The 23,645-nt window shown below is 45.9% G+C and overlaps 1 protein-coding gene across 1 annotated transcript in view; it reads left to right on the top strand.

The window, feature by feature from the left end:
* Positions 1-23,645, top strand: part of LOC139266239 (inactive N-acetylated-alpha-linked acidic dipeptidase-like protein 2) — a 795,403-nt gene that overhangs the window by 400,355 nt on the left and 371,403 nt on the right. The window contains exon 8 of the mRNA XM_070884068.1: positions 20,789-20,985. Coding sequence (XP_070740169.1) covers positions 20,789-20,985 — 197 coding nt within the window. The remainder of the gene's footprint in view (positions 1-20,788; positions 20,986-23,645) is intronic.

The following is a 23,645-nucleotide window of genomic DNA, read 5'->3' as shown; positions in this document are numbered from 1 at the left end:
CATCTCCCCCCCTCTCTTTCCCCCCTTAGTCGACTCAACCACGTGGGGCTCAGGTTAAAATGCTCAAAGTGCATTTTCGTGGCATCTGAAGTGGAGTTCCTGGGAAGGAGGACTACGGTGGACGGCATCAGGCCCACCAACGCGAAGACGGAGGCAATCGAGAACGCATCAAAGCCACAAAACGTGACGGAGCTGCGGTTATCTCTGGGACTCCTGAACTACTTCGGTAACTTCTTACCGGGTCTCAGCACACTGTTAGAACCACTGCATGTCTTAGTATGAAAAGAGAGCGAATGGGTTTGGGGCAAAAGCCAAGAAAATGCCTTTGTAAAAGCGAGAAAATTGTTATGCTCAAACAAATTGCTTGTGTTGTATGATCCATGTAAGCGTTTGGGACTAGCATGCAATGTGTCGTCATACGGCGTCGGGTGTGTATTGCAACAAGTTAATAATTTCGGGAAACTGTAACCGGTTGCTTATGCATCCAGGAGTCTGTCTAAGGCTGAGAGAGCCTACAACATGATTGAGAAAGAAGCATTGGCGTGTGTCTATGGGGTAAAGAAAATGCATCAATACCTGTTGGGGCTAAAATTCGAATTGGAAACTGACCATAAGCCACTTATGTCCCTGTTCTCCGAGAGTAAAGGGATAAATACCAACACATCGGCCCGCATCCAGAGATGGGTGCTCACATTGTCCGCATACAACTACGCCACCCGCCACAGACCAGGCACAGAAAACTGCGCCAATGCTCTCAGTAGGTTGCCATTGCCCACCACAGGGGTGGAAATGGCGCAGCCTGCAGATCTAGCCATGGTTATGGAAGCATTTGAGAGTGAGCAATTATCCGTCACTGCCCGGCAAATCAAAACCTGGACAAGCCAGGACCCCTTATTATCTCTAGTCAAAAGCTGTGTGCTTCACGGGAGCCGGTCCAGTGCCTCAGTGGAAATGCAGGAAGAGATAAAGCCATTCCAGCGGCGCAAAGATGAAATGTCTATACAGGCAGACTGCCTTCTGTGGGGAAATCGAGTAGTGGTCCCCAAGAAGGGCAGAGACACCTTCATTAATGACCTCCACAGTACCCACCCAGGCATTGTAATGATGAAAGCGATAGCCAGATCCCACGTCTGGTGGCCCGGTATCGATGTGGACTTAGAGTCCTGCGTTCACAGATGTAATACGTGCTCGCAGTTAAGCAATGTACCCAGGGAGGCGCCGCTAAGTTTATGGTCTTGGCCCTTCAAACCGTGGTCTAGGGTACACGTCGACTATGCAGGCCCGTTCTTGGGGAAAATGTTCCTTGTGGTTGTAGATGCGTACTCCAAGTGGATTGAATGTGAGATAATGTCGGCTAGCACGTCTGCTGCCACTACTGAAGGCCTGCGGGCCATGTTTGCCACACACGGCCTACCCGATGTCTTGGTGAGCGACAACGGGCCATGTTTTACCAGTGCGGAGTTCAAAGAATTCATGACCCGTAACGGGATCAAACATGTCACATCTGCCCCGTTTAAACCAGCATCCAATGGTCAGGCAGAGAGAGCAGTGCAAACCATCAAGCAAGGCTTGAAGAGGGTAACTGAAGGCTCACTGCAGGCTCGCCTATCCTGAGTCCTGCTTAGCTACCCACTCACTCACTGGGATCCCACCTGCTGAACAGCTCATGAAACGAGCACTTAAGACAAGGCTCTCGTTAGTTCACCCTGATCTACATGAACAGGTAGAGAGCAGGCGGCTTCAACAAAGTGCATACCATGATAGTGCAAATGTGTCACGTGAGATTGAAATCAATGATCCTGTATTTTATTAAATTATGGACAAGGTCCCAAGTGGCTTCCCGGCACTGTCATGGCCAAAGAGGGGAGCAGGGTGTTTCAGGTCAAATTTTCAAATGGACTCATTCACCAGAAACATTTGGACGAAATCAAACTCAGATTCACGGACTATCCTGAGCAACCCACCTTGGACCCTATCTTTTTTGATCCCCCAACATACACACCAGTGGCAACTGGCATCACGGTTGACCATGAAGCAGAACCCATCATCCACAGCAGTCCTGCAGGGCCCAACACACCAGGCAGCCCAGCAAGGCCAGCTGTACAACAGCTCAGCGAGGGCCCAACAAATGATTCAACAACACCAGCTTTCACACCGAGATGATCAACCAGGGCAAGAAGGGCCCCAGATCGACTCACATTGTAAATAGTTATACTATTGACTTTGGGGCGGGGGGGGGGTGGGGGGGCGGGGCGGGGAATGTTGTTATATATGTATACTTGTATTTACTCTGTACAGTCACCAGAGGGTTCATCCCCTGGAGCCCCAAGGGATCCCTTAATTCCTTGGGAGTACAGGTATTTAAGAAGGCTTCACAGGTTGGAGAGGCACTCTGGAGACCCGCAATAAAAGACTAAGGTCACACTTTACTTTGAGCTCACAGTCCGAGTCACTTCAGCCTGACTCTTTCTCCATACACAACATTAAGTGTAACTCCAGATTCGGGGATTATTCTGACTTATAGAATTGTAGAATTTTGCAGCACAGCAGGAGGCCATTCAGTCCATCACCCCTCTGCTGACTCTTTGGAAGAGGTATTCACTTAGTTTCATTCCCCTGCCTTTTCCTCACCCTTTTAATTGTTTTTTCTCTCCAAATATTTATTCATTCCCCTTTTAAAAGCTGCTGTGAATTCTTCCATTACTGTTTCTGCGAAGGCATACAATGTCCTGACAACCCTCTATGTAAGATCTTCTTACATTACTCTTCATTCTTTTGATGATGAGGGGTTAATCTCACACTGCTTCGATTTGGCACCATCTGGAGTGTAAATCCTCCGTGGTATCAAGCCTGATTCACAAAGTATTTGGGATGCATTGAACCATGCAGAAGCCAAGTAATGTAATTCAACTAGCTCCCAAACTGCAAGCTGGGGAAGTGGGGAGAGAGAACAACACAAACTGGGAGAGGGAAAAAGAGGAATACAAACCGGGGGAGGGATTGAGAGAAGCATATAAGCTCCATTTAAAATAACCTGAATCTGACTCGGCTCAGTTTATTGTTTATATATAAACTTTATTTTGATGTAGACATTTTGAAACCAGTCTTTATTATTTTAATATTTCTCATAAGCATGATTTATGTCAAAAAACTAGACCACCTACATCTGAAAATGTGATATTACATCATAATTGTCTATCATTAAATTAAGTTTGTTTTAAACATAATTAAGGCAAACTAATTTATAATATAATATCCATACCCAATTGAATAATGGCTATAAAATTCATTGTGTAATTATATAGTTGATGTCTAATTAAGATATAGTTAACACTTGTGATGTTTTTTATCAGTTGATCATTTGGACCTCTAATATTGAAGATAGCACTTTCTTTAAGATCACTTCTGCTTTATCTGCTGCACAAGGCACAAATTTGAAAGGCTAAAAACTGCTAGAGTTGTGAAGATAATAGATCTGTAGGGACCTTGTTTTATTCTCAGATACAGCACACTGCTTTAGCTATTAAAATGTTCACACTGTCAGTATGAAACTACTTAGCATTCAGCATCATTTGGGGTGTTTTAAATGGGCTCTGCAGTTTGGTGTGTATGGCAGCATGCTAATGAGAATTTTTTAGAATGAAGGTCAAAATACTGGTAGTAAAACAATAAAGCTTTGTATTTCATAGAGAAATTGAGTTGGAATTTGTACAGTTGTGATCTGCTTAATTGTTATTATCTTGAGCATTATTGGGCACTGGAGGTGCACCTATCCTGCCATTGAATTTGCAGGACTTTGCAGAGGCAGCATCGGTGGTACTTCTCCAGTGCTTTGAGGTGCCTACTGTACATAGTCCATGTCTCTGAGGCATATAGGAGGGCAGGTATCACTACTCTGTAGACCATGAGCTTGGTGTCAGGTTTGAGATCCTGGTCTTCGAACATTCTTTTCCTCAGGCGGCCGAAGGCTGCATTGGCACTTTGAAGGTGGTATTGGACTTCGTCATCAATGTCTGTCCTTGCTGATAGTAGGCTCCCAAGGTATGGGAAGTGGTCCACATTGTCCAAGATCTTGTCATGGATCTTGATAAGTGTGAGAGAGTGCATTTGGGGAGGTCTAACAAGGCAAGGGAATACATATTAAATGGTACGACACTGAAAAGTGTCGAGAACAAAGGGACCTTGGAGTGCAGGTCCGCAGATCCTTGAAGGTAGCAGGCCAGGTAGATAAGGTGGTTAAGAAGGCATATGGAATACTTGCCTTTATTTGTTGAGGCATGGAATACAAGAGCAATGAGGTTATGCTTGAACTGTATAAAACACTGGTTCGGCAGCAGCTGGAGTACTGTGTGTAGTTCTGGTCACCACATCACAGGAAAGATGTGATTGCACTGGAAAGGAGATTTGCAAGAATGTTGCCTGGACTGGAGAATTTTGGCTATGAGGGAAGATTGGAGATGCTGGATCTATTTTCTTTGGAACAGAGGATGCTGAGGGGAGACCTGATTGAGGTGCATAAAATTATGAGGGGCCTGGATAGAGTGGATAGGAAGGACCTGTTTCCCTTGGCAGAGGGGATCAACAGCCAGGGGACATAGAATTAAATAATTGAGGGGAGGTTTAGAGGAGATATGCGGGACAATTTCTTCACCCAGAAGGTCGTGGGATTCTGGAACTCACTGCCTGCAAGGGTAGTAGAGGCAGAAACCTTCACCACATTTAAGAAATACTTGGATGTGCACTTAAAGTGCCGTAACCTACAGGGCTAAGGACCAAGAGCTGGAAAGTGGGATTAGGCTGGATAGCTCTTGGTCGGCCGGCGCAGACACGATGGGCTGAAATGGCCTCCTTCCATGCTATAAATTTCTCTGATTCTGTGATAATTGGGGAGCAGTACTGTGTGGCAGGGGCAGGTTGGCAGAGAACTGTTGCCTTGCTGATGTATAATGTAAGGCCCAGACTTTCATATGCTTTAGTGAAGGTGTCAACGATGATTTGGAGTTCGGCCTCCGAGTGTGCACAAACGCAAGCGCCATCTGCATATTGTAATTCAATTCCAGAGGTTGGAATAATCTTGAATCTGGACTGGAGGCATCAGAGGTTGAATAAATTCCTGCTTGTCCTGTAGATTACCGCTTTCTCAGGCCAACATCCCCAGCATTGAGGCATTGACCACACTCGATCAGCTCTGATGGACGAGCCACATTGTCCGCATGCCCGATTCTAGACTCCCGAAACAAGCACCCTATTCCGAGCTTCATCCTGGCCGGCGAGTCCCAGGAGGGCAGAGAAAACACTTCAAGGACACCCTCAAAGCCTCCTTGAAAAAATGTAACATCCCTCACCGACTCTTGGAAATCCTTGGCACAAGACCACTCAAAGTGGTGGAGACGTATCTGAGAAGGCGCCGAAACTTCGAGTCACTTCGTCGGGAGTACGCGGAAGCCAAGAACAAACAGCGGAAGGAGTGCACGACAAATCAAGCACCCCACCCACCCATCCCTCCAACCAACATCTGTCCCACTTGTGAGAGACTGTAGATATCGCATTGGTCTCATCAGTCACCTTGGAACTCATTTTAGTGTGGAAGCAAGCCATCTTCGACTCCGGGAGAACTGCCTAAGAGAGAGGGAGAGAAGATTAGGCACTAAGTTTCTCCCTGCCTTGCTTTGGCTTCGTTTATCATCTACAAATTTTACTTCAGTTGCTTCTTCACACCCCACAACGCCACCCCCCCCCCCACCCCCAGCCAAACTTTAATAAGTATGACATATAAATAAACAGGTATTTGATGTAAAAGAGTGAAAAAAGTTCGATCATTCATATAGCACTGTTCATGTCTTCAGGACATCCCAAAATTCATTCTAATCAGTGGATTATTTTTGAAGTGCAGTCACAGTTGTTATGCAGGAAACTGGTTGCTGAGTGTTTTTGGTGCATTGCTGTGCTAGATTACATAATTGCTAAGTTGATAGATTTGTACCCACAAGTTCTGTTATTGCTTGCTCTAGATTTCAGCAAGGTCATCAAGCAAAGAGTGAACAATTAAATGACATGTTTCCCTGCAAAGAGGCAGGGAAATCTTCACTTACCGCTATGCAACAACATAGAAAAAGGTCTTCAAGCATCCCACTTCCCCATCCTGTTGATTGGGGTAGCTGTGACAGAGGGGATGGCAAGACCCTATGAGCTTACAGGTGTCTACTTCATTCACAACTCAAAAATGTCACGAGCTTTTAGAGCAGCTCCCACACTATCTAGCTGCATTTGTGTTTGTAGTTTTTCATCTAGTTTGCTTTTAAGAAACATCCCATTTATGAATGTTTCAAATGAGCAAGATCAGGAGTGCTCTTCTAGGCCCCACAAGGAAAGTTTAAGCCTCCCCTGCCCCAGATTTCCCTGGATTTTCCACTATGAGTCCCCTGGAACTCCCCTCCCCAAACCGAATGTGTTCGGCAGGGCGTGGTGTGGTGGCATGCACCTGAAGCTTGTCCTCTTCTGGTAGATGCTCCATAATTAGGCTTCTTTGGATCACAAATTTATGATCCTGGAGACATTAGTAAGATTATACAATAGAATATTAGTCGAGTTATACAATCTGAAAAATCATTCGAAGTGCTGTTTCAAGGTGCCTTGGCATGTTTACTTGTTATTCTAAAGCACAAAGCACTCCATTTTATCTGCGTTTGGCAGCAGTTTGTGGGTGCAGAGATGTCATTAACTAGGACTCAAGACAGTATCCTTGGTGTCCGAGAAGCCAACCTTGTTCTCTTCTTTCAGTCTAATAATGGGGCAGATTAACTTAAAATGGGGTAGATTACCTTCAAAAAAAATCTCATTTTCTGCCTGGAAATCATTCACTTGGCTGATCCTATACTAATGGTCAAAGATGAGATGAACATTAATAGAGTCGTAGGTTTGTAGTTCATAAAGCCATAACTATTAAGTGCTGAAGCTAGTAAGGCAATGTAGGTATCATCATGAATATCCTTGACTTTAGGGAATGCTATCATTTGAAAAACACGTAAGGCTAGATTTTACACTTTTTTGCATGCATAATGCCCACTTAACGTCCATTTTACCGATGAAATGACGTATAACGCCCAGGTATCACCTATTTAGCCACAAAATGGAAACTGACGCCCATTTTTCGGATACTTATCGCGGAGCGTACCTTTCCCCATGTGCGCAATGCTGAGAAAAAATAATACCACCCGCCCACTTTTTTTGGGCTGAATCATCAGAATGGGTGAAACCAACGGCCATAATATCGCCCAGCGTTACTTTCTGCGCATAATTAACGCCGAGATTCAGTAATACTGACCACCCACCTTTTTTTGTTGTAAAGATCACATTTGGTGAAACTAACTCCCACGAGATCGCCCAGCGTCACTTTCACCACTTCACAAAAATCTCGCCCACATTATCGCTTGCCCAAAACATCGCTCAGAAAAAGTGGAACTGTTCTGAATGAATCATGGTATGGGCGGCATTTTTTAAATCGCAGGTCGCTTCATTCAAAAGGCTGCTGCAACTTCAGGGAGTTTGGATTGACTCTGGAGTTCTTCTCAGGTAAAGTGACCTCTCAACAGACATATTTTCAGACTATGGACTATTGGAGGTTTACTGTAGGTGTATTTTAGTGAGGAAATTATTGCTTCTGATCAATCGCTATTATATTTTCATTGCAATGGGGCCAGCCATTTCTCAGCCTGCATCGATTAATACGCAGGTGCTGCAGAGTGCAAATGGCTCAATGTCTAATGCACATCATTATGTGCCCAATTTAAGACGTACCAGAATGAGGAGGAGGTCCAGACCATACACACCCCGCACTTAAAGGGAGAAGAGGTCTTACCTCGACGTGTCTGAGCATACTTGCCTTCGGAGACTGCGCTTCCATGAGATGGTGATCAATGAAATATGTGAGCTCATCAGGCCACATATGCAGCCTGACATCAGGACATCAGTATCGGTCGAGGTCAAGGTCACCGCGGCACTGTCTTTCTATGCGTCCGGTTCCTTTCAGGCCTCCGCGGTCGAGATTTCCCCTCTGTCTCACCATGCCACCCATCGCTACATTAGACAGGTCACGGAAGCCCTGTACGCGCGGAGGATGGACTTTATCAGCTTTTCCATGCAACGGAGGCTCAGACTGACATGGCTAGAACATTCTACTGCATTGCTAAGTTCCCCAGGGTGCAGGGAGCAATACAGTGCACTCACATCGCCATGCAGGCACCTCCTCAGGACCCAGAGCTTTTTCGTAACAGAAAAGGAGTTCACTTCCTGAAGGTCCAACTAGTTGTTGACCACAACCAAATCATAATGGCAGTGAATGCCAAGTGTCCGGGAAGCCTCGATGAGGCTCACATCCTGTTTGGGAGCGCTGTCTCTGACATGTTTAAGAGTCAGCCACAAGGACAATGCTGGATGCTTGGTGACAACTGATATGGCCAAGCCACCTGGCTGATGACCCCCCTGCGTGACACCCACACCGAGGCCGAGAAACATAGAAACATAGAAAATAGGTGCAGGAGTAGGTCATTCGGCCCTTCGAGCCTACACCACCATTCAATATGATCATGGCTGATCATGCAACTTCGGTACCCCATTCCTGCTTTCTCTCCATACCCCTTGATCACTTTAGCCATAAGGGCCACATCTAACTCCCTTTTGAATATATCTAACGAACTGGCCTCAACAACTTTCTGTGGTAGAGAATTCCACAGGTTCACAACTCTCCGAGTGAAGAAATTTCTCCTCAACTCAGTCCTAAATGGCTTACCCCTTATCCTTAGACTGTGACCCCCTGGTTCTAGACTTCCCCAACATCGGGAACATTCTTCCTGCATCCAACCTGTCCAATCCCGTCAGAATTTTATATGTTTCTATGCGATCCCCTCTCATTCTTCTAAATTCCAGTGAATATAAGCCTAGTTGATCCAGTCTTTCTTCATATGTCAGTCCTGCCATCCTGGGAATCAGTCTGGTGAACCTTTGCTGCACTCCCTCAATAGCAGGAATGTCCTTCCTCAGATTAGGAGACCAAAACTGTACACAATATTCAAGGTGTGGCCTCACCAAGGCCCTATACAACTGCAGTAAGATCTCTCTGCTCCTATACTCAAATCCCCTCGCTATGAAGGCCAACATGCCATTTGCCACCTTCACCGCCTGCTGTACCTGCATGCCAAATTTCAATGACTGATGTACCATGACATCCAGGTCTCATTGCACCTCCCCTTTTCCTAATCTGTCACCATTCTAATAATCTGCCTTCCTGTTTTTGCCACCAAAGTGGATAACCTTACATTTATCTACATTATACTGCATCTACCATGCATTTGCCCACTCACCTAACCTGTCTAAGTCACCCTGCAGCCTCTTAGCATCCTCCTTGCAGCTCACACTGCCACCCAGTTTAGTGTCATCTGCAAACTTGGAGATATTACATTCAATTCCTTTGTCTAAATCATTAATGTATATTGTAAGTAACTGGGGTCGCAGCACTGAACCTTGCGGTACCCCACTAGTCACTGCCTGCCATTCTGAAAAGGACCCGTTTATTCCTACTCTTTGCTTCCTGTCTGCCAACCAGTTCTCAACATCAATACATTACTCCCAATACCATATGCTTTAATTTTGTATACTAATCTCTCGTGTGGGACCTTGTCAAATGCTTTTTGAAAGTCCAAATACACCACATTCACTGGTTCTCCCTTGTCCACTGTACTGGTTACATCCTTAAAAAATTCTAGAAGATTTCTCAAGCATGATTTCCCTTTCATAAACCCATGCTGACTTGGACCGATCCTATCACTGCTTTACAGATGCACTGCTATTTCATCTTTAATAATTGATTCCAACATTTTCTCCACTATCGATGTCAGGCTAACCGGTCTATAATTCCCTGTTTTCTTCCTCCCTTCTTTTTTAAAAGAAGCAATACAACCAGAGCCACAGAGACACACGCAATGTGGTCCAGAAAACAATAACTGTGCTTAAGCAGCACTTTAGTTGCCTGGACCACTCAGGAGGGGAGCTACAATCATCATCATAGGCAGTCCCTCGAGTCGACGATGACCTGCTTTCACGCCAAAAAGTTCACAGGTGTTTCAATGAAGGACCTAACATTCCAGGTCCCGAACTAAATCTTGAAGAGTGGAAGATGCTTGTGCGTGGATTTTTTTAAATGTGTGGTAGCTGTTGCACACCAGCCATCACACGGGCTTGACAGAGCTAATTCTTTGTCCAGTAGCAAGGATTAACCATGACGACTGGAGACCTGCTCTGCTGCACGGATCTAGTGCACACACATATCGCAGTGTGGGCTGGCCCGTGTTGTCCCTGGGCCTTCGCCTCTTCTGGGCCCCGAACGCATGCCTCTCCTTGACCCTGATCATGTCCCTCTACAATCTCTCGCCGCTCCTTTGCCCCGCCCTCGCCGCCCCTGCAGTACCTGCCCACGCTCCAATCAGTGACCTGGATCTTGGTGACGACCAATCCAGTCGCCCTCTTCGCTGCCGTTGCTCTCCTGCTCCATTTATACCCCCTCTGGACCCATCATGTGTTTCTTACTTGTCCCATTACCATCTCCTTTTGCCTTGCACCATCATCCCTTTTGTCATTTAATCTCTCCTGCCCTACACTCTACCACAATCCTTTTCATTTGTTCTTTCCTCCCCACCCCTGGTTCTGAACTTGCTTACCAACTATTAGATCTGTAACTTCCTCCAGTTCTGATGGAAAGTCATCGACCTGAAACGTTCATTCTGTTTCTCTCTCTATAGATACTGCCTGACCTGCTGAACAGTTCCAGAATTTTCTGTTTTTATCCTAGAAGATGCATACCTGATGGACTCAGTCATTTTAGTACTTTCCCTTTTTCGGTCATCTGTTAATCATCGAATGAAATAAATAAAATCAAGACCACAACTAAAGACGCTTCCTACAGCACTCAGCAAAACCAGTTTACTATTATCAGCTGCTGCAGTGTTCAGGGCACTTTGCATTTCCTTCATAACCTGCAACAAAAAAAAATAATAATAAAGCTTTAATTGAATACAGCCATTGTAAATTTTTTATTCCAGAATCACTTGTATAGATTATATTCATCATTAAAAACGTCCTATTTATGCAGACTTGTAACATGCAATATCAGAGCCCGTATCCAGTCAAGAATCACTTTCATCACCAAGGCAATACATTACTTAGCTTAAGATGCAGTATTCCTCATTATTTATTGAAGTTATCCTCAAACATAAGGGTCAGTAAATCAATGCAAAGAATACAACCCTGAGCAAGTAGCTAAATTCATGGTTTTTGCTCCAATGCTGCACAACCTGGCTATCAGGAGGGGACAAGAATTGCCAGAAGGGACTGATGGTCCACCTCAGGAGAGAGAGGAAGAGGAGGATCAGGGACTGGACACTGACCTTGGACCGAACAATCAGGCTGGCTATGCAACCATGTCCACACCCCGCTCCAGACCGTAGGAAAGGGCCTGTGGTGGCTATATAGCTGCAAGACTCTTGTGTCAGAGCTGATAACTGAATGATTTGCCTGAAAGAACGTTGCTGTGAGTGACAATGCTGACACACTGCTGTGTGTGTGCAACTCAGACATCAATGGTGGGCATCACCTTGGTGCCAGTTAACTTTTAAGTTGATTGAAGTTAAGTTTTATTTAACCCTTTCATGTTAAGGAATCACCAGTGTGTAACAGTCCAGCTATCTAAGACAATGCGCAACAAGATTATGTTGAATAAAATGATAAGTATCACGGGGAAAAACATCCCACCCCTGCCCACACCCCACTTTTTCCACCGTTGACATCAATTAAATGTCCAGCAACACAGAATACACATGCAAAGCAGGAGGGTGGCCCCCTCCCCCAATACATTACAACAAATTGCATACACCCAGATGGAGATATAACACAGCCATCACCTCTGGACATGCTGCTCACTTTCCTTCCCTCCCTCCCCTTCTTCTCCACACCTCTATCCCTTTCCCTCCTCACTCCACGCCACTTGGTCGAAGAGCTCCTCAGGCGGTGCCTCATTGAGGGGATGAAGGCAGTGGCGGTGGTTGCACGGGTACGGGAGCGGGGGTTGCCGAGGGGGGAACATTCTCTGATCTAGAAGCAGGATCTTGGTCCTGCCTCTCATCTGTCGTTCGCAGTGGTGGTGCGGAACCTAAGGGTGGAGTGCCGCGTTCCGGGAACATTGGGAGGCCTGTGCCAGCAGTGTTTCTGCTATCGCATGCAGGACCTCCGCCATCCATGGAATGTACTCAGTCATGGTGGCCAGCTGTCGGGATATGCCCTCCAATGCATCAAGGATCTGGTCACCAATGTTTACAGTTCCCCTGGACAACTGTACCATCCCTCCACTCTCATTTGGTGCTTGTGGACCAGACCTGCCGCGTCCATGAAACCTTTACAGGGTCGGCGCCATCCTGGAGACAAATGGGGCGCCCTGTGGCGAGGTGCTTGGGGCCGGTACCTCCAGAGTGGAGGCGGGAATGACCGGAGGAGCGCTAGATGGCCTTGGGGTGGAATGGCTTCTGGAGTGTGGCGATGCAGGTTCCTCGAAGTCTGCGCTCTCATCCATAGAGAACAGACCCAGTGGATTGACGGACGAGGATCAGAGCTCCTCAGCACCAGGTGTAGGATCGTCCGGTGAGTCCGGCCCCGCGCCCCCACCTTCTGGCCTCTGTGGTCTTGCCTGGGGCCGTGCTGCTTGCTGAGCTGCAAAACACAAATGAGGTTATTAGAGGAGAAGGGGGTGCTAGGATCACAAGGTGAGTCCAGTGCTACACACAGCATATGCACGACAAAAGCACCACCTAGACAAAATCATCACAGACATCACATTTCCTGACCATCAACACATTCTGCATTGCAATCATTTGCATTAGGCCAGCATTATTTCTATGACAATTTTAGAAATCATCTATCATATATGATTGTTTGGATATGAGTGGGTGTGCCATCTATTGACTTTACATCATGCAATGTGTAAGCTTTACTCACTTCGCATCACTTCAGGGTCTGCAGATGCTTGTGTGGCCATCCGGCTGTGCTTCCCCACAAGTGTGAACACCCGCTCCTCCATCTCAGTGATGTCGCTGAGAACTGGTGGCCCCCCCCACCTGTTCACCTCTGCACGGAGCTCATCGTCGATAGCTTCTTCTGTAAAAGGTAATAGGACAACATGGCATGATATCATTGAGTGATATCATTGCTAGGCACTGTCACAGAGACTGATACAACACATAACCGGCAGATGTAATCATGATTATTATGATAATTATCATTCGTTACCGAAAGACATGCACCGTGACCTCAGGCTTTGACTACAACATTCCCGGTAAAAGGGAAAGACCTCACATCTGCTGATAGTCACTCATGACTGTTACAAATAAAATTATATGAATACATAAGTAATTGTAAATAAATGCAATACTTACTCTTGCGGATCCGACAAGGTCGTTTCATCGTTTGCGGCATTGGTTGCCCTCACGCACCTCGTTGGTCACCGACGAGACCACCTCTGCTATCTCGGTCTATATCTTCTGGTAGGCCTTTGGGGTGGGCTTCCCACAACCTCCCTGTGTCAAATCACCCCAGCGTAACTCGACCTCCTGCAGGAGGGAGGCATTTGCCTCGACCAGGAACCTCCTCACACTTTTGCACCCTCCAATGTGCTCCTCTCCCAGCTCACTGCTCTCGCCAGCGTCAGTCTCCACAGCGTGCTGTGTCGCCTCCTCCTCTCCCTCCATTATAGGCAACAAATTCGGGCAAATATTTGGCTTAGATCAGCTCATTTTTGTTTCCGTACTTGCTCCAAAGATCTAAACTCTCCCTCCTTCCTCCCAAAGTAGCCACACCACACCCACATACGCCTTCACTCCCTCTCAGCTCCCTCTCTATCTGTCTCTCTTCTGCGCATGTCATGATGACCCTTGACCCTTGACCTCCTGAATCGCGGGAATCGAGCATTGCCATGCCGTTGCGAAGGACAGCGACACTTTACGGCAGAAGATTTAACGCTACCACGTGGGGGAGTTTGGCTGGAGTTTAGGTTCCAGCATGCAGCACAACTTTGTGATGGTTTCTTTCGTAAAGCATAATCCATGCACCTGGCGCCTACATCTGGATTCATATTTAAAGGTAATAGTGGGTAAATGCTGTCCACATTTGATGCCGGTATAATCTTAAGAAATTGACTACTAACATTTAAAAAGAATGCCTCAAATAAATCGATTTTTGTTGGTCAACCGGGCTTCTGACATGCTCAGAAAGTCATTACCACGTTTAAGAGTCTCTAATTCAAGCTACTACGAAATCTCGCAGGGTTATTGTTCGCCAAATTTTTTACACACTATGTTGGAACACGTCCTATTTACCTAAGCCCAGAAAGCTTTGGTGCAGGTTGGCAAAACTAAGATTCAGAGAGACGCAAACAAATGTAGGGATACTGTCAGAGTTTAACCAGCTAAAACAGGATACAGAGCGCTGATAAACTTCTTGTGGCTTGTCCAGGTGAGGCTGACTTCCATCAGGCTTTTGCCAAGTGGGGGAAATGCCAGCTTCCAACAAAACACTTACCTCTCCAGGTTCCATTTCTGAACCTGACTGATCAGTCAATCATCAACAGTGATCTGGAGCATTGCAGACATGCCTGGTTCTGGTATCGGATTGCCAAATTTGGCACAAAAGGATGCTTAGTTCCTAGGATGTTAGGTACGAACAGGAAGTCAGTAGTTTCAAGGGAACCTGCCATTTTTGGCAGACAAATTTTGGGATGCATTGTTTTGATTATTTATTTATGGTGTTCCTTTTTGTAGGTGATATTGTGTTGTTGGTGGACTCATCTAAGTATCTGTTCAGGATGGCAGATAGATCTGACTAATCAGTTAACCAGGTGATATCGTGATTTTTGCCCCCAAACGTGATTTCCATCAAGCTTCCATCACCGTGTGTGCCATCTTGAAAGTTGAGCTATTGGGATATTGCCAATAAAAACAGAAAATACTGGAAATCTCAGCGGGTCAGGCAGCATCTGTGGAGAGAAAAACAAAGTTAATGTTTCAGGGTGATGACCTTTCCTCAGAACTGGCAAATGTTTGAAATGAACACATTCTTAAGAAGCACTGAAAGGTGGAGGGAAAGAAAGAACAAAAGGGAAGATCTGTGATCGGGTGGAAGGCAGGAGAGATTAGAGAGACAAAAGGGATGATGGGCCAAATTGTAATGGTAATGGCCGGAGTTAGAAAAAGGTTAATCTAGATAAGGTGTGAATGGCGGAATAATGACCAGCTGCCATTGGAGACGAAAAGAGAAAAAACATAAGCTCGAGGTGGGAGTGGCGGCCTGGGGGGCTGCGGGGGGGGGGGGGGGGGAGGAGAAAGGGAGCCAAAGATGGCCAGAGGTTATGCTCTGAAATTGTTGAACTTGATGTTGAGTCCAGAAGGCTGGAAAGTGCCGAAACGAACGATGAGGTGCTGGTCCTTGAGCTTGCGCTCAGCTTCATTGAAACAGTGCTGGGGTCCGAGGACGGAGATATCAGAGTGGGAGTGGAGCAGAGAATTAAAGTGACAGGCGACCGGAAGCTCAGGGTTACACCTACGGACTGAACAGAGGTGTTCTGCAAAGCGGTCACCCAATCTACGCTTGGTTTCCCCAATGTAGAGGAGACCACATCGTGAGCAGCGAATACAGTATACTAAATTGAAAGAAGTACAAGTAAATCGCTGTTTCACCTGGGAGGAGTATTTGGGGCCCTGGATAGTGGGAAGGGAGGGGTTACAAGGGCAGGTGTTGCATCTCCTGTGCTTGCACGGGAAGGTGCCGTGAGAAGGGGAAGGGGTGCTGGAGGTGACTGCGGAATGGACCAGGGTGTCGCAGAGGGAGCGGTCCCTTTGGAATGCTGAGAGGGGAGGGGAGCGGAAGATGTGATTGGTGGTGGGATCACGCTGGAGGTGGCGGAGGATGATCCGTTGAACGTGCAGGCTGGTAGGGTGAAAGGTGTGGACAAGGGGAAACCTGTCGTGGTTCTGAGAGGGAGGGGAAGGGGTGAGAGAACAGGTGTGGGAAATAGAACAAACACGGTTGAGGGCCATGTTATCCACGGCAGAGAGAAATCCTCCGTTGAAGAAAAAGGGAAGACGTCAGAGGCACGAGTGTGAAAGGTGTCGTCAGAGCAGATGTGACGGAGACGGAGAAACTGAGAAAATGGAATGGAGTCCTTACAGAATGCGGGATGGGAGGAAGTGTAGTCCAGGTAGCTGTGGGAGTCAGTGGGCTTATAGTGGATACTGGCCAAAAGCCTATCCCCAGAAATGGAGGCAGAGAAGTCGAGGAAGGGAAGGGAAGAGTCGAAGATGGACCATGTGAAGGTGAGGGAAGGACGGAAATTGGATGCAAAGTGGAACAGATGCCCCGTAACTGGCAATGAAAATCTATCCTGTTGGGCCTTGCAAAATCACAGTTGGGAGCAAAAATCACTAGATCACCTGGTTAGCTGATTGTTCAGGATGGCAGATAAGTCTGACTAGATACTTAGATGAGTCCACCAACAACACAATGTCACCTACAAAAAGGAAAACCATAAATAAATAATGATTAAAAAAGCATCCTAAAATGTGTCTGCCAAAAATGGCAGGTTCCTTTGAAACTACTGACTTCCTGTTAGCACCCACCATCCCAGCAACCAACAAACACCCATTTTACCAGGTTGGCATGCCCGCTTTCTACCATGAATAACCAGAATCTATGGGCCCAAGTTTCCACATGATTTGCGCCTGATTTTTAGGAGCAACTGGTGGAGAACGGATTATCTTAGAAATCGCAATTCTCCACATTTTTTTTTCTGCAGTTCTAGTCAGTTAGAACAGTTTCACTTTGGAACAGAATTTTTTCTTCAAAAGGGGGCGTGTCCGGCCACTGACGCCTGATTTCAAAGTTTCCACAGTGAAAACGTACTCCAAACTAACTTAGAATGGAGCAAGTGAAGATTTTTGTAGAACTGAAAAAACCTGTTCTACACATTAAAAAATCAGGCGCAGGTTACAAATTAGGCGTCCAGAACGAGGTGGGGGGGAGGGGGGGGGGGGAAGGGAAGTCATTAAATTCTATAATAAATCCTGATTTATACTTCTACAAATATTATACAAATAAATCCAACCTGAATAAACATTTATAAGCAAAGAAAAAATTAAATAAACCATCTTCCGACCTGTGTGAAAGTGCTTCAGCCAGCCTCACAAGTTGAGGAAGCCGTTCATTCCCGCGGGGGGGGGGGGAGGAGGAGGCAGCCGTTCGTTCCCGCGGGGGGGGGGGGAGGAGGAAACCGTTCGTACCCGCGGGGGGGGGGGGAGGATGAAGCCATTCGTTCCCGCGGGGGGGGGGGGGAGGAGGAAGCCATTCGTTCCCGCGGGGGGGGGGGGAGGATGAAGCCATTCGTTCCCGCGGGGGGGGGGGGGGAGGAGGAAGCCGTTCGTACCCGCGGGGGGGGGGGGGAGGAGGAAACCGTTCGTACCCGCGGGGGGGGGGGGAGGAGGAAACCGTTCGTTCCTGCGGGGGGGGGGAGGAGGCAGCCGTTCGTTCCCGCGGGGGGGGGGGGAGGATGAAGCCATTCGTTCCCGCGGGGGGGGGGGGAGGAGGAAGCCATTCGTTCCCGCGGGGGGGGGGGGGGAGGATGAAGCCATTCGTTCCCGCGGGGGGGGGGGGGGAGGAGGAAGCCGTTCGTACCCGCGGGGGGGGGGGGAGGAGGAAACCGTTCGTACCCGCGGGGGGGGGGAAGGAGGAAACCGTTCGTTCCCGAGGGGGGGGGGGGGGAGGAGACAGTGAGAAGGCTGCAGAAAGCCTCAGTGCTGATGTGCTGCTGGCAATGTGCTTTTATTAAAAAATGTTCAAAAATTAAACAGCTACAAAGAACTACAAAAATGGCCGAGTGCCAATGTTTCCTTCACACTGCGCGTGTGCGAACGCTCCAACGCGCACGCGCAGCGTTGCCGGCAGGGAAAAAAACGAATTTAAATAGTACCCGCCCCCTCCCACTTACAAAATCGGAGCGATAGTAGGCTCCGCCCCCCTGGGCGCCACGCCAAGCAGACATGGAGCTGCTGGGCGCTCTAGAATCGCGCGTTTTTTTTCCGGCACCGTTTTAGGCGAGCTGGTCGCCCGTTTTTTATCGTGTGGAAACTTGGGCCCTATGTGTGTAATCATTTGGAAACAATATCGACCTATTTTAATATTTCAATGAAGCTTTCACCAACCTTGAACGACTACTTTTAGCTTAGATATTCCACCCAAATGGAAATAGTTGAGCTGCACTGAATGGTTGGAAATTCAACAGGAGCAATTTTTACCCATCATTCTTATTCCCCGACCTGTTTTTGCCACCAGCAACTGGGCAAAACTGTCATTGGGGCTGAGGCGGCCCTGGGATCACGTAAGCTGACCCAACCAATGTAAGAAGGTGATCCCCATTCATGCTTATGGGAATTTCGTACGTACAGAATCCCTCTAAGCATGAATGGGGATCGCATAAAAAATACATTTAACATAACAAATACATTTTTAAAATTACATTTAAAATTAATTAAAATACAATATAAAATACAACATTTAAAACCAAAATATAATTTTTTGAAAAATACATTTAAATGTTTTAAAGGAGCTAAAAAATAATCTTACCTTATTGTACATGTGTTTTAATGCTTAAATGAATGAAAACTTTTTTTTCATGTTTTTTAAAACTCTTACGCCTGCTTTTACCAGGGATAAGAATTTCACGGGCATTCTCTGGGTAGCAGTTAGGTAAGCAGCCCAACTCTCCACCCGTGGAGGCTCTTTTCCCGGGGATACGGATGATCTGTCAAGAGAATTCTTGACATATCGCAAGTTCTGGGTTTTAGCCCATGCGCAGCCCATGCCTAAACCCGGAACATGCGCGGCCACATCGGGGGTGTGTGCACCTCGTACACACCAGTTGGGGTCACAAATTATGGCCAAATGTGTTTTAATGTTTCTGTGTATTTTACCTGTAAATGAAGCTGAATATTAGTTTTATCCAGCGCACATTGTTCTGCCAGTGTGCTTTTTTCACCTTCCAAAGGAGTACGGGAAACACTATGGGCATTGAGTGGTTGACCCCACAATAAAAGGTAGTTGGTAATTAAGAATGGCTGGAAATTCCCCAACCTTGCGCCCGGTTTTTCAGCGATATTTTGCCGTTTTTGGTGAAAAACAACAAGCCGGGAAATTCGGGAAATGCGCCGGCAGTTTTTAAGTCTCGCATGGGAGCGGAATGCCGCGTGCAGGACTCGAAATGCCGTTTTGCCAAAAATTTGGCTCTGTGCGCACCCATAGATAGAAAGAAAAAAAACGCCTGGGAAAAACCTGCGTTACAGCCCTTGGAACAGCGGTAGGTAAGAAGACCTGCAAAAAAGGTAAATTAAAGTTTTTATCTTTTAATTCTTTTGCAGCAATTCGATAGTTAAGTATCTTGTGAATATTTTGTGGTTTTTTAATTTTTTGTTTTTTGCATATTTTATTTGGTGTTTTTGCCCCTCCCAAGCCCAACTCACAGCGGTATCAGCCTTGGAGAAAAGTTACAGAAAATTTGTGGTTTGCGCCACGAATCCTCGTGCAATGCCGATTTTTACCGCTGGACGCATTTAAGCCCGAATTTTAGGCCTCGTAGCGGTAGCGGTAGTGGAGTCATTGTGGTATTTTTGGCGATAAACTACCACTATGACCAAAAATGGAATTTCTAGCCCATAGGACCTGAAATTACAATCGGAGGATTCCCGTGGGCGAATGCCTCCGAACCAAAACTAAAACCCGTACTTACCTGATGGCCCCGGGTGGAAGACTCGTGCTCCTGGGCCTGCAGGCGTGGGCCTGCATAAAGGCCCACGTAACCCAAGGGCGATTCGGAAGCGTTCCTGGCATCACGTGGGCCGGCCCAACCAATCAGAAAGGGGGATTTCCATTATGCTTATGGGGATTCCATTTATGTACGGAATCCCCATAAGCAGAGTAGGAATCACAAAAAAAATACATTTTCACACAAGCTATAAAAATAAATCATCTCATATTTAAAATTAATTAAAATGCAATGTAATTAAACATTTAAAACAAAAATCCAATTGTTTGAAACAGAAATGCAAACATTTTTAAAGGGGCCAAAAGGTTTTTGAAAGTTTAAATGATTTAAAATATTTTAATATTTATTTTCACCCATATGCTGGTAAAAGAAGGCCTTACGCCTGCTTTTACCAAGCATAAGAGTTTAGTTGGCATTCGTTGGGCAGTAGTTGAGCAAATAGCTCAACCCTGCGCCGGCGAATGTCCATTTTCTGCAGATGGGTACAATCTGTTAAGCTGAAACTTGACATCGCAAGTCCCGGGTTTTCGCATACGCGCTTCCAATTCATAGGAGAATCAATGTTATGGAAACCATCTTTTTGCTGTGTTAAAAGACCAAAGTGTTGGGAAAAAACGTGTGCTGTTACAGGGTTATCATACTTAGAGGTTTACTGTGGTCGATGTTCCTATTTGTCATGTTATGTGACCTCAGACTACAGCATAAAATTCCATTGTTCAATTGTGCAGCTATTATTCAAAGGTCCCATGTCATCAAAAAATAAGCTTCAGTTGTTAACTATCTAATTTATCAAATTTATTTCCTGTTTTTTATGTATGAAGATGATTAATGAAGAGTTCCTTGGTAGCAATCAAATTGAACTGTACAAAATAATTTTATTTCCAGATAAATATGTTATTGTTGGAAGTCACCATGGCAACAATGAAGAGCTCTGGACCAGCAGCACTTCCATCATTACAGAAATAATCAAGACTATGATGTCCCAGGTTCAAAAGAGACGATGGCGGCCAAACCGCAGCATTATGTTTTGTTCCTGGGGAGGAAGTTTATTTGGCAATATTGGTTCATATGAGTGGGCTGAGGTAGGGATTATTATGTACTCTAAAAATATTTTCTTTGCTTCCTGTGAAAAACATAACTTGTGAATACAAAATGTACTTAGAGGTTATTTAGGAATGTAATATACAAAAACAATCCGTCAGAATTAGTATATTTTGAATCCCGTTCCTCCATATGCAGCTTCACTTAGCGACCTGACTGCACTTGCAGTATCTGTCAAAGCACTTTTAGTTTAAATAAGCCTTAGAATGATCGATTTACATAAAAATAAACATAACTGTTCTGCACCAATTGCTATCTGGCTAGGAATGTGATGCGTATAAATTATACATTGAGACTCCGTTCAGTTTAAATTCATATATTTTGGTTAATTTTTGTACTCAGTCAAGATGAGGAATATCAGTGCCATAAAACCAAAACACTTTTCTGCTTTGATTACCCAGTATTAGTATCGCGCACACCCAATTCCGGTACAGAACCGCCAGAAGAACAACGAATTTTTATACAAATTTGACATTTCCAATTACTCAGTAGAAACATAGAAACATAGAAAATAGGTGCAGGAGTAGGCCATTCGGCCCTTCGAGCCTGCACCGCCATTCAATGAGTTCATGGCTGAACATGCAACTTCAGTACCCCATTCCTGCTTTCTCGCCATACCCCTTGATCCCCCGAGTAGTAAGGACTACATTTAACACCTTTTTGAATATATTTAGTGAATTGGCCTCAACAACTTTCTGTGGTAGAGAATTCCACAGGTTCACCACTCTCTGGGTGAAGAAGTTTCTCCTCATCTCGGTCCTAAATGGCTTACCCCTTATCCTTAGACTGTGACCCCTGGTTCTGGACTTCCCCAACATCGGGAACATTCTTCCTGCATCTAACCTGTCTAAACCCGTCAGAATTTTAAACGTTTCTATGAGGTCCCCTCTCATTCTTCTGAACTCCAGTGAATACAAGCCCAGTTGATCCAGTCTTTCTTGATATGTCAGTCCCTCCATTCCAGGAATCAGTCTGGTGAACCTTTGCTGCACTCCCTCAATAGCAAGAATGTCCTTCCTCAAGTTAGGAGACCAAAACTGTACACAATACTCCAGGTGTGGCCTCACCAAGGCCCTGTACAACTGTAGCAACACCTCACTGCACCTGTACTCAAATCCCCTCGCTATGAAGGCCAACATGCCATTTGCTTTCTTAACCGCCTGCTGTACCTGCATGCCAACCTTCAATGACTGATGTACCATGACACCCAGGTTTCGTTGCACCTCCCCTTTTCCTAATCTGTCACCATTCAGAAATCAGTCTGTCTCTCTGTTTTTACCACCAAAGTGGATAACCTCACATTTATCCACATTATACTTCATCTGCCATGCATTTGCCCACTCACCTAACCTATCCAAGTCACTCTGCAGCCTCATAGCATCCTCCTCGCAGCTCACACTGCCACCCAACTTAGTGTCATCCGCAAATTTGGAGATGCTAAGTTTAATCCCCTTGTCTAAATCATTAATGTACAATGTAAACAGCTGGGGTCCCAGCACAGAACCTTGCGCTACCCCACTAGTCACTGCCTGCCATTCTGAAAAATACCCATTTACTCCTACTCTTTGCTTCCTGTCTGACAACGTTCTCAATCCATGTCAGCACACTACCCACAATCCCATGTGCTTTAACTTTGCACACTAATCTCTTGTGTGGGACCTTGTCGAAAGCCTTCTATAGGAATGGGGTACTGAAGTTGCATGTTCAGCCATGAACTCATTGAATGGCTGTGCAGGGTAGAAGGGCCGAATGGCCTACTCCTGCACCTATTTTCTATGTTTCTATGATCCAAATATACCACATCAACTGGTTCTCCCTTATCCACTCTACTGGAAACATCCTCAAAAAATTCCAGAAGATTTGTCAAGCATGATTTCCCTTTCACAAATCCATGCTGACTTGGACCTATCATGTCACCTCTTTCCAAATGCGCTGCTATGACATCCTTAATAATTGATTCCATCATTTTACCCGCTACTGATGTCAGGCTGACCGGTCTATAATTCCCTGTTTTCTCTCCCTCCTTTTTTAAAAAGTGGGGTTACATTGGCTACCCTCCACTCCATAGGAACTGATCCAGAGTCTATGGAATGTTGGAAAATGACTGTCAATGCATCCGCTATTTCCAAGGCCACCTCCTTAAGTACTCTGGGATGCAGTCCATCAGGCCCTGGGGATTTATCGGCCTTCAATCCCATCAATTTCCCCAACACAATTTCCCGACTAATAAGGATTTCCCCCAGTTACTCCTTCTTACTAGACCCTCTGACTCCTTTTATATCCGGAAGGTTGTTTGTGTCCTCCTTAGTGAATACCGAACCAAAGTACTTGTTCAATTGGTCTGCCATTTCTTTGTTCCCCGTTATGACTTCCCCTGATTCTGACTGCAGGGGACCTATGTTTGTCTTTACTAACCTTTTTCTCTTTACATATCCATAGAAACTTTTGCAGTCCGTCTTAATGTTCCCTGCAAGCTTCCTCTCGTACTCTATTTTCCCTGCCCTAATCAAACCCTTTGTCCTCCTCTGCTGAGTTCTAAATTTCTCCTAGTCCCCAGGTTCACTGCTATTTCTGGCCAATTTGTATGCCACTTCCTTGGCTTTAATACTATCCCTGATTTCCCTTGATAGCTACGGTTGAG

The sequence above is a fragment of the Pristiophorus japonicus genome, chromosome 6 (assembly GCF_044704955.1).
Source record: "Pristiophorus japonicus isolate sPriJap1 chromosome 6, sPriJap1.hap1, whole genome shotgun sequence".
Taxonomy (NCBI): domain Eukaryota; kingdom Metazoa; phylum Chordata; class Chondrichthyes; family Pristiophoridae; genus Pristiophorus; species Pristiophorus japonicus.
Note: the sequence above shows the minus strand (reverse complement) of the source record. Positions and strands in the feature narration are given on the sequence as shown.